This window comes from Cydia splendana, chromosome 4, assembly GCF_910591565.1.
Source record: "Cydia splendana chromosome 4, ilCydSple1.2, whole genome shotgun sequence".
Classification (NCBI taxonomy): domain Eukaryota; kingdom Metazoa; phylum Arthropoda; class Insecta; order Lepidoptera; family Tortricidae; genus Cydia; species Cydia splendana.
Window position 1 is genome coordinate 7,330,952 of NC_085963.1, and position 12,428 is coordinate 7,343,379.

General features: G+C 37.0%; 1 protein-coding gene across 3 annotated transcripts; it reads left to right on the forward strand.

Annotated features, from left to right (window-relative positions):
• Positions 1 to 3,488: 3,488 nt before the first annotated feature.
• On the forward strand, positions 3,489 to 12,168 carry LOC134789757 (voltage-dependent calcium channel subunit alpha-2/delta-4-like). Of its 3 annotated transcripts, XM_063760387.1 has the most exons (19): positions 3,492 to 3,672; positions 4,150 to 4,231; positions 4,524 to 4,634; positions 4,755 to 5,034; positions 5,115 to 5,638; positions 5,718 to 5,943; positions 6,228 to 6,364; positions 6,448 to 6,486; positions 6,718 to 6,852; positions 8,048 to 8,122; positions 8,220 to 8,401; positions 8,501 to 8,701; positions 8,909 to 9,060; positions 9,439 to 9,718; positions 9,853 to 10,147; positions 10,448 to 10,681; positions 10,927 to 11,029; positions 11,119 to 11,537; positions 11,985 to 12,168. In XM_063760387.1, the coding sequence occupies exons 1-19, from the start codon at positions 3,584 to 3,586 to the stop codon at positions 12,093 to 12,095; spliced, it is 3,675 nt and encodes a 1,224-aa protein (XP_063616457.1). In that variant the 5' UTR covers positions 3,492 to 3,583; the 3' UTR covers positions 12,096 to 12,168. The 3 variants fall into 3 exon arrangements, with proteins under 3 accessions (XP_063616459.1, XP_063616457.1, XP_063616458.1); XM_063760389.1 differs by lacking the exon at positions 10,448 to 10,681 and having other exon boundaries at positions 3,489 to 3,672; XM_063760388.1 differs by lacking the exon at positions 8,501 to 8,701.
• Positions 12,169 to 12,428: the final 260 nt, after the last annotated feature.

Here is a 12,428-nt window from a genome sequence, read left to right on the forward strand (position 1 = left end):
AAAGTATAAAATTAAAAAGTAAGAGGCAATCCCGCTGATTTTCATACTAGTTATAATGAACAAATAGTTTTAAAATTACTGCAGTTTGTTAAAAAATGTATGTTTTCGTAAATATTGCAATCTAATTTTCGCTAGGGGTTATTAATCTTCACACATGTAAAGTCTCCGATTGCAAGTAAGTCCTAAGGAAAAAAATCATGGACGTAGGTCTATTAGGTACCTAAGTACTTCAATTACTGATTTTGCGAAATTGCCTTGTCTTGTTTGGTTTCCTCGCATTCGATATGAAAAGTAGTGTTTAACTCGGGTGAAAGGCACCATTTCCGTCTCGGACTATTGGCGCTCTCACTGCGTTCGAGCGCCAATCTACCTCGACAGAAATGGGTGCCTTTCAACCCTTGGTTAACAATCTACTATTGGCCACTTGTTAAGTACATTTGAGAGGATAAAGAAGTAAAGATTTGGTAATACAGTATACTTGATTAGGTATTGTTAACATAAATCGACATAACACTGGCAATCATCAGAATGCCATTAAAAAAATACAAATAATAAGAGCAACATAACACCTAAATGTAATATTACTTATATTAAAAAAAAACAGTTTAAAAGTCGATTCTAAACAATATTGGCAGGGACTATAACCCGATCCCGACTAAAATATTTAGAACAGCAGTAGACCAGTGCTAAAATGCTCTAACTGTTTGTTGGCAGGCGTCACATGCAAAATAAACTTAACTCGATCGGTCACATTTGTCTAAACTGAAGCACTGTTGGCCATACTAGTTTTGGCTATGAGCAGACACCGAAATATTGGTGGCATTAGGTACTGGATTGCTACAGTGACTTTTCATCTGTTACATGTACTTAGTGACTTTTTAATGTGAGAATGTCATTAATATGAGACCAATATTCTCTATTTATTTATGATGCGAGGCATTGCAGAAAAATGCACTTAACATTGCGCTAACCTTTTTGATAGTTATAAGAATTGTAACCTTAAGTTCTTATTATAACCGTGCCTTTGAGTATATAGGCAGTAGGTAATGATTTAATATGCCAAAGAAAGGAACGTCACCGTGAAAGCTTGCGAAACAGAATTTATACTATTTAAAGTAATAAAACTACATATACACAACATACAAAAGAATGTCATTCATCTAACGTACTTCAAATATAAAATGGTAAATTATACAATATACAGGGTTACTTTTTTACCAGTACAATAAATCAACATACGTAATTGTTGCCAATAATAAAAAATACCAGCATTCTTTGTTACTACTATTTGGGAACAAAAAAACAAAAATACCAATGCCCGAACTTATCCGCTAAAGTACTAGAAAATGTGGATGCCTTACGCATCAATTAGCAAACGCACGAACTGGCAACTGTTTGTTTACGTCATCGCGCGCGATTTAGCGAGCGGCGGCGGCACACGTATTGACATAAAAAAATACTACTTGATCCCAATTCTTCCTTCATACTTGCACGGGCTTAGGACCGTCAAAATGAAGATGTTGCTTTGTGTGAAGTATGACAAAAGGTCTCGAAATCTGATAAAATTACGAAGTAAGTCTGCAACATTTTTCATTGAGGCGTATTTAAAAAATTGGAATCAACTATGTACAATGATTGAAATCTACCCTACATACCTAATTAATGGAGTCCATTTCTCGTACTAATTCACATACTTAAGTAAATGTTCAAAATGCTGTCCGTGGTTTTGTAAACAAAGCCGTGCCCGTTTTTGTACGTTTGCTTCGATTCTTTCCAAGTAATTTTCACGTTTAATTTCGTCAAACGCACTGTCTTATCGGTCAAAGGGTTGCACTTTGCATTCGCAGTTTCCCGGATGCTTTGTTGTTGATGGTTATTTGTAAGATAAGTGAGAGTTAAATAAAACGGGAACAAATAACACAAACGTATTTTTGAAGGAAATCAAGAAGTGACGTGACAACACATGTCAGTAAGAACAGAAAAATAAAACCTATCTAATGAGGTTGCGTTCTTAGTCTCCAACAGTTGTCAAATCGTGCTCCGCCGGCCGCTCGCCCCGCCCCGCCCCTTTTACCTCATACCGTTGACACCTTGTAATTAGTGCAACCAGAAGTTACTAAATTGGTGAAGGATAAATTAATTGATGCGAAATAAAAAAAAAATTTTTTTTATTTGTGCAATGTGATCTATTATCGATACCAATGATGTGGTAAAATTTATTGTACCGGTAAAAAAGTAACCCTGTATATTATATACCTACTTTATTTTAGATATGTAATATGAAAGCTAAAAAACTTCAAAAAATACCAAACAATTGACAATTCGCTGCCCCAATATTACAGGGTTCTATGTTACATTTTAAAGATAGTTGAAATTCGACTTAATGTCACTATGACAATGTTCAAATGTCAGTTCGATAAAAGTGAAACATAGAACCCTGTAATATTGGGGCAGCGAATTGTTATGCCTGTTAAAATTAATACGTATTAACGCGGTTTAAAATTTATCAGCTTTGTTGAATGATTTACTTATTGTAAGAAGAATAGCAGTAGCTAATTAAACTTAGAAACAGTGGTTTATTTCCGCCTCTTTACGGAGATGCTATTACCACCTCTTGCCGAGTTCTCGTATCAACCAATCCAATGTAACTGTGACTTCAAGATTCTTGAACGAGTACCTGCTATTAATCGGACACCACATTTGATAGCGGTTAGCTAGGGATAATGCACTTGTTAGAGAATAACTAGCCAGTGCACCGAGTGTCTCGGAATAGACGCAGCACGTGCGTCGGCCGCGATACACGTGCGGTCGTGCGCTCGCGCCGCGCCGTCTAACACCCCAAAAACTTAAATCTGACATACGTTACGGCCTTGTGACCTTGCGAGATTAAGAAAACTAAGAGAAAGCTAAGTGTAAATCATTGTAAGTTCAACGAAAACGAGTTGCAGATAGTTTAGTTTAGATAATCAGTTTAATTATAACATTCAATTCACAATGCAATTCTAATACTAAATATTACTAGGGCTCGGATATAAAAGAATATGAGTCCCAATGATTTAAGTAAATTATACTCCGGTTAATTCTATTCACTAAAATATTCGCCTATTAAATATTTTTTTCTAGGTTCGTTTTAGTGTACAACGTACATATTATAATTTCTATAAATGCCTTTTTTTTATAAAACTGTTAAATAATTACATTTTATTTATTTTATACCGCTTGAAAATATAATAACAAAATGTTTATGTTAAAAAGCAATGATAGGTTGAAAATTGGCCAATAATTATTAGAAGAAAATATTATTACATAAATTCAAAAAATACTAGATAAATGTAGTAGTGTAACGTCAAAACTTTAAACTTGTAGGAAAAAATACCTAAGGATGATTTTTATGTCCTGGAGTGAATAATGGTGTGAGTAATCTATAATATTCTGCGAGGTTTTATATTTGATTTGTATTTCTCGTAGTCGACTACGAATGGAGTAGACCAGGTGCAATGATAACAAAACAAAGGGATTTGAAAAGTAATTTTAACAATTGGATGTAACCATCGAAGTGTATTAAGCCGTAAAGTTATCTACGATGCGCGAGGCAGGCCTAGCACTTTGTGCTCTCTTGATATTATTACCAGAGCCACCTGTCTGCAGTCAAGAGCCACAAAACGCCAACATGTAAGTACCATTAATTAGTTTCTACCCACTATTTATTGTCATTTATAGCTGAGTAGGTTACCTATTTTAAACCCAGTCGTCGAAGGTAGAATAGTACTCGGCTCTTTATTAAGAATAGATCTTCACCAGACAACTACAGTCTAGAAATTAAAACCGTGTAGGGCTCAACCGGCTCATCTAACAATTGTTTTGCATTACAAAATCCATTATAATTAAATAGTGTAAGGTTAGGTGGGGTAAGCGAAACTATGGGACAAAGGGGACACTTGCAAGGAAAATAAACAGTTATAAAAATACATACTTCTACACGCAACATCATCTGCGTGGGTTGATGATGATCATTATTATTGATAAAAAATATCCCATGTCCTTCCTCAGGCCTTAAACTATCTCCATACCATATTTTATCTAAATCGGTCCAGCGGTTATTGAATATTATTTAAGTATGTACATATATACCTGCACATTTTGTTTTAGAGTAAGAGAATGGGGCAGAACGTTGGGCATGGAGCTGTGGAAACTTAATCAGGCCTTGACCAAAGCTGACAAAATAAGACATGTAAGTATCAATGATGGAATGTTTTATAATATTGGGGAAATGCATACGCCTATCAATTGTTTTATTTTTAATAAAATCGGCCAATGGAAATAATGGAATACATGACAATAGTTTAACAACTAAGACGACAAACGCTAATCGATAAGTAAAATGTGTCGAGATGACAGATGCGACAAAAAATACATTTAAGTTACGATGGGTCATGGCGATTTTTATAAACGATTGGCACTTAGTAGCTACTAGCTCGTACGTAGTCAAGCGAGCTTACATACCTACTTATATACTGTTACAGAATTACAAAACTATGAATGCAAGCGTCAAACAGAAAGATGGAGGACAAATATTACGTTCTTCACTGACATCAGTCGGAACAATGCTAACAAAGAAAATAAATGCTGTGAAAGTAAGTCAAGCTAAATAGAAAACCTCCTTTTCTCTTCTAATTCACTTATAATCGCACAGTAATCGAAAATAGAGCTCAGCTAGCGGTCTTACACATTTTGTATCAATTAATTGCTTGCAGTGCATCCACGCAACAGCCATTGAGTTAGCACGGGAGTTCAATGGCACGGTCGACGAGGATTTTCAGTACTGCTCCGCCAAGTATTCGGAATTTATGGTTGTTGATGAGTATACCAATGAGACTACGTTACTCACAAGCGTTACAGAAAAACCCGCCTTTGTTATCAAGGAAAATCGCCATTATGAGACGATTTATCTAGAAAATGATTCTCATTTTTATGATATTGCCGTCAACATAAATAGAAGCTGCGTGCATATCCCCACCAACATATATTTCAAAGGTTATTTGCTAATCAGTATTGTCTGAGAAAAGGTTTGCAATTTACGTGAAATTGCTGTTTTAATTAATTTTATTTCGTAGACGAGGATGCAAAAAATGCAATTCATTGGACAAGAGGCCTCAATGACGTCTTCATAAAAAATTACCAAGCTGACCCGTCTCTGTCATGGCAATATTTCGGGACTACGTATGGTATTCTACGTTTTTTCCCAGCTATGCCTTGGAACATGAGGAAAACTGACACCTATGACTGCCGGGTACAATCTTGGTACATCGAAGCCGCCACCTGCTCCAAAGACGTCGTTGTCCTTTTTGATATATCCGGATCCATGACTGGCTTCAAGAACTATGTGGCAAGGACAACTTTAAAATCTCTGTTGGATACCTTATCTAACAATGATTACGTTAACGTTTACACTGTTAGTGACAATACCGACCAAGTAATGAATTGTTCTGAAGGGCTAGTTCAAGCGACAAAAGAAAATATAGGAACTTTAATGGATATCCTTACGCCAACAGACGAAGGAAAAAACCACAAGATACCACTGAATGGTATTGCCAATTTTACTAAAGCGTATATAAAGGCTTTCGCTACGTTGAAAGAAGTAAGCACAAAACCGTACGTATTAAAGTAAAATGTGCCAAGTTTATGAGGTCTGTTAAAGACATTAAATTTCGTTTCAGCGAAGAAATGAAACCGACTGCAATGTTGCGAGTACTGGAGGTTGCAACCAATTGGTAATGGTGATCACAGATTACGCTTTCGAAAACCTTTCTGCAGTATTTGACGAGCATAACAGAGAAGTAATAGATGGAGTGATGTATACACCTGTCAGGGTATTCACGTACCTTATTGGAAGAGAAATGGCAGGCCTCGGCGAGTTACAGCAAATGGCTTGTTACAATAGAGGTAAGAAACACCCCTAAAAATTAATCAATTGTTATCAAATGTTAAGTAATATGTCATATCCTCATATCATACTTTGATACATCCAGTTACAATTAACTTCCGTTTAGTGGAACCCTGGACATAGTCTTCCTATTAGGACTTGCACGTCATCCCTTCCCTAAATATCAAACTGGCAAAATTCCAGATTCACGATATACCAAGCCGCCAATAATATTTGGTTACTAAATAATCTGATATGATAGGCGCTTAATGTATCGCAAATCTGGTATTTTGCATTTCTCCAGGTTACTTCGTCCACATCCACTCTGTGGAGGAAGTGCAGCAGCAAGTGCTCAAGTACATCAATGTGATAGCTTTACCTATGATTCTCAATGGGTCAGAACCTCCTCCTACATGGACACACGCCAGTATGGACCATACGGTAAGGTTTTTTCATTTATACAAATTCATTATAGTTTTATATATTTTATATTGTATAAGATAACATCGTGATTACTTTTGCAGAGAACATATGAATGGGGAGTTAGCCCAGACGTTACCAAGGTAAGATATTTCATTAAATAAGTATTGCAAAATGACTTTCATAATATTTTTATTAAATAATAGTTTTACATCATACCAGATCATACTAACTTATAACGTAATGTTATTACGCAAAGGTAAAACGTAAGCTTGACATATATGATTTATATCTAAATTTACAATATCTTTAAAGATATCGGATTTTGGGACACGAAATAGGAGCAACGTATAACATAAAATTAGTAATTGCAGCCTGATGAGGACAAGTTGGTGACTTCAGTTGCAATCCCTGCGTTCGACAGATACAATGAGAATGCCACGTTGCTGGGCGTGGCTGGCACCGATGTTCCCATCGACAGCATCTCTAAGTTAGCACAACCTAACCAGGTAATTATCAGTGGACGATGCGCGACAAAACTTACGCCTTGCGGTAGCAAAAAAACCCCGCGTTTCTCTCGCATCTCGCGTTTAATAGTAGATTGTACAACAAGGGCATAAAGTGACCCATTTTTACCCGAGGCAATTTTTTAAAATAGTAGACGAGGGTAAAAATGGACATTTATGCCCTTGTTGTACACTCTGCTTTTCACTTCGATTGCGAGGAAAATATACAAAAAATCAAATATTTTAGGTTATTTTAACGTATTTATTCAAGACTAAAGAAAATTTTTCTTGGGCCGGTCGGAGGCGCGGGGCACGCCGATCGGGAGAGCGCCGGTCGGGGGCGCGCCGGCAGGGCTGGCAGTTTGTATGGCAGAATTTGGACTTTATTGCTAAGTCAATAAGGGTCGTATTAGATGATTTTACTTTATGCTCTAGAGCATAAAATGCGATTTTATGTCGTCTACGCACGACATAAAGGTGCACTTTTTGAGCATGAGAAGTGAAAAAATAATTTGCATTGAAATCGGAAAGCACAGCAAACGTCGCGCGCGCTGGCCGACAAGCTGCGGCGCGCGGCCGCGGCCGACTCCGTGCGCCCGCGCCGAGCCCTCCACGCGCTGCTGCTGGTACCGCCCGAGTATCGTGCGGCCGCGTTCAGGGGGTCATTTCGGTTTTCGGTACGCTGCCACCAAATGTTGGAACGATATCCCCCCTCCTGTGCGCGAGGCAAAGAGTATCCAACAGTTCAAATATAGACTTAAACAGTTGTAGATGAATAATCAAAAAGAGTTTGAGAATATACACGTGACTAGCCCCGTGAGGGATGCGTTCATAAAGTTAACTTTTAGGTAAATATATTGTTACATACTAATGTTTTGTTTTATATGTCAATTTCATAATTTAAATATTATTTAATCTTAATACCATTCCAATTAGCTGACCAAGGGCGGGTTTAAATTCAGCAAGCTGTACCCGCACCTTTTTCAATACTTACACAATTTGATGCATAATGTTTAGATAAATACTTACCTACTTACTCCATATACCTAAGATGGACTAATTACCTACCTAAGCATTATATTATACCTAAGAACTGATGTAAAAAGTAATGAAATAAATGCATTTGTATTTGTATTGTATTCGTATTGAAATCCGCCGTTGAACAATCTATACAATATTGTTCGATGTTCTGTTTCAGCTAGGTGTTAACGGATACTCATTCATTGTTAGTAACAACGGATATCTTTTACTACACCCCCTATTAAAAACTTCCGTAAGTATCCAGGGAATCCAATACACAAATTAATTAAAAAATTTCAAACAAGTATATTAAAGTTAAATACCTTTAAAATTAACTTTAAAATTTAAAGATCAATGGGGCTCTGCAAGTGAACTACAATAGCGTTGACTTTGTTGAGGTGGAACAAGTGGATGATGGAAAGGATTCGCGTGAGCTGGGTGATGAGATCAAATGGCTACGTCAAAACCTCACCGAGGCTGTTAACGGAAGGATGACTAATATTGAAGTCCTCTTCCATTACGACGATATGAGGTGCGGTTAAACCAACATCCATGTGACATAATTAATTTTTATTCTTAAACATAGGGTTACGGTTAAGGGTTAATATGTAATTTCAAATTAATAATCCAGGAGGATATCACGAGTCAAACATGACTACTTCTTCAGTGAGCTGGTGGGTACGCCATTCTCGATGGGCATCTCTCTTCCAGTGGGATACGGTGACACGGAAATGGTACTTAATAGCAATCCTCTCGAACCCACGCAAGAGGATCACACTGATTTCAATGTGACAGACTTCTTTAGATACAGCTACCGAGTACATCCTGATTGGTAAACGACCTATTATTCAGTATATTTTCCTTTCCCCATTGAGATCCAAAGTTCCACCCTCTATTTTGCCACTCGCTCCATTTTATTGCATGTCTGTTATTTTGAATAAGTCATTCTATGGTTTTTAATTCATTTATTATTGCTTATAAAAAAAAGTCCGATTTTCCGCATTTGTTGCATTAACCATTCTAATATTTACTGTTTTAGGGTTTATTGCAAGTATCATTATTTGGAGGGCCACGAATCAGATAGTCCTGAAATAGAAGTATGGAACTTCTTAGTCAATATATCAAAGGCGGAAATCGACGTAACCAGGAAACAGTATCAGGAAGAAACCTCCAATGAATTCTCGGTAGAAAGTAGGTAAAATTATGAATTACGCACTGCAAGCATCAGTAGTACCTATAGTACACATGAGTATGATGAGATTGATCACCAAAAATATTTTCTTAACTAGCAGGAAAAACGCTGGAGCCAAAAAATTGTAGAGTGTCGATCAAGTATTTTAAAACACATGGTGAGGAAACCTCAAAAAATCCACCATGTTCAGTCGCATGATACTGTGTTGTAGATATGAGGGCTATACACTACACAGCAATTGAGGGTTTCCGGCTGGATTAAAATGATTATGATGATATTATTGTGTGCAAATTAGCTATAAGGTATAGCTATGATAAAAAAACTGTAAGAACCGTGATTAACTTGAATATAATAGTTGTATTTTTATTCTATTTAAGCTCACTGTGGAGACGCTCAGACGCCTATCGATAAAGACGACTACTACTGCAATGAGGATCTAGTTAAGCAGTTAGTCTTCGACGCGAAGCTATCGTATCCTTACTTCCACAACTGGTCCGATTATACCGAACACGACGTTGAACTAACCAAGAAATACGGAGTTAGCGTGAGATTCATTATGACTTCAAGTGGATTTACCAGGTGGCATTATCTATATGATGATGACAAGAATGAATGGGTAGACGACGACGGGTACCCACACAAGAATTACTCGGGGAAGTAAGTAGTTTTTTAGGAATTCCTAACAACCCATTATCATTGTGAGAAGATATATTTCCATTCCCACATCAATCTATTTTCAGATGGTGATAATGAGAATATTACTGCCCATGCTAAAATGCTCTTTTTTTTAGGGTGCTTGGTGATCACTACGCAACATCAATAGAAATTACACCATATAAAGCTGCAGTTCTTCAGAGCATGATTAATACAGAGTCGCTTGTAGTTGCCTCACCGTTACCAGTCCTCGACCCGGCTATAAAATACCGGCCTCCAGTTATCAATGAATTTGGTGACGTCACCCTTACCGCAAGTTACGCTATCTTCTATACAGAAAATTCAAGTGACACGCCAGCTTCCGTCGTGGGCTTCCAATTTTCACATTCGCAATTTCGAAACAGATTTATGGATATCTCAACAGAAGAAAATGTACGTTGCTTATACTAAAAGAAATTTACCTAATACTTAATGATATGATAGCATCTTTAGCCAAAAAAAACCGACATCACGCAAAGATGATTTCCAAAAGTAAATTAACGAATTACTATAAAAATACCCAAATTACACTAGGTGTAATATTATAGAACTGACAGTGAAATATACCCTTTCACAAGAAAAAAAGTCGACATAAAAACCCTCTGTTAAAAAAGCACGAATGTAAGCGAATATTTTAAGGATTTTTAAATTACCTACGTTTATACATATACAAACTGTCCTTATTAATTTTAGGGATTATCGTGCAATAGCAGCGATTACGATTGTTACATTATAGACAGTTCAGGTTACGTGGTGATGTCTATGGATCATGAGGAAGTGGGTCAATTCTTCGGTGTCATCCATCCTTTAGTATTGCAGTCTCTCATATACAAGGAGATATTCGAACACGTCGAGGTGTTTAACTACCAGACCCTGTGCCCAGATTCAATGTTGGGGGATCCTAACTGCTCATGGACACTTAGCACGGTAGGCCAACTTTAAACAAAATAATAATAAAAATTTAATTAAATTTTAACTAGAGTTAGACCAAGATAAGTCTGCAACGATTTGATGACACACGCAGTGCAAGTGTTATTTATACGTCATAATGTCATAGAAGTTTGACGTTTAAGATAACACTTGCATTGCGTGTGCTATCCAAATCGTTGTAGATTTATCTTGGTCTAACTCTATATATTTGATGCTTAATTTTATTAATTTTCATTTTTCAGCCATTTACCTTAATAAAATGGTTACTAGCGGAATTCTTAATATTATTGGGAGATCTGTACCACTGGAATCACTACGCTTACGCAAACGTGATTTTTGAATACGGTAACATCTCATTTACGATTCTGCGATTTTATGAGTATTAGTAAGAACATTCTCCAAGATTATCTAATGGTATATACATTATTTTACAGAGGATTATGTTGAAGCTACAACAACAACAGCGCCAGAAACAGAAAAAGAAATACCAAAGGAACCAATAGCATCTATGGAGGACGAGATAACGTTTTCTTGCGACCACCGGATTAGCCTTTACATATTGAACCAGACACACTTTTTGAAGACGGTTGAGGACAACCCAGTTACCTACGAGGATGAAGTAGGGGAATGCAATCCTCGATATTGGGCGTCCTACGTGGACCATACGAATTTGCTTTTGATGGTGATTGAGAAGGTGGACCATGAGAATTTTAGTGAAAGTTGCGAGAAACCGCCGACGACGAGACCGGAGCCGACGCCGAACTCAACTGATAGCCGCGAGCCGTGCCACAAACTAGGGCTGGGCATGCTGCCGCGGCGAAGACTAGAGGGATGTTTTACATATCATGAACTGGTAAGTGTTGATTAAACAGTTTTTCTACTACTGTGTACTATGTTATATGTATAAAAAATGACCCGCAGACATTCCTCTTAAGACATTTTCACTTTATCGAAATGTTTTTCTTAAAAAAAAAGTTTTTTCACTTTACCCATACGGAAAAGTGCTTTTTCATCCCTGCCAGGAGTCAAAGTGACACTTTTTTGTTGTAAGACATTTTATTGCCAGTATAAAATATTAATTCAATAAAATTTGAAAATAGTATGCACATAATCGATTACAATTTACAACTTGTTTATAATCGATTACGTAATAGTAGTTTTTTTAGCTCGTCGTAGCAGAATTATTTTCACCTTGGGCGTCTACACTTGAATCCTTCACTACCCCCAGGATTCAATGTACGCCCACGGCGTAAACATGTCATTTTGCTCCCTTGTGACACAATATATTTACATATTTCAGGAAGCAAATGCATCAGTATGCGGATTAGCGACTACTTCAGTGGCCACTCCTCAGTTCATAACATTTTCAACGTTACTGAGTGCCCTTGGATCCCGATTGCTATGTTTGTGATACTTTATTCGTTTGTTGCTCGTATTTGTACTGTTGTTTGTTTTTGTTATATCCAATAAATTTTAATACCACAGATTTTTGTCTCGTATGGCCTCAACGACACACAACAATATTTATTAATGCTAGCTTATAATTATTAGGGGACCGTACCAAAAATCGCGCGGTTATCACCTATCACACATGCGAATTCGTACGCGTGGCTCAGTTGTATGAGCGTGACGATAGGTACTTACATATTATTAAATTATACAACGGGACTGAATCGCGTAATTATGTTTTAAGGTTTACCTCCGACGTTTCGAGGACAGCGTTGTCCCCGTGGTCTCGGAGAAG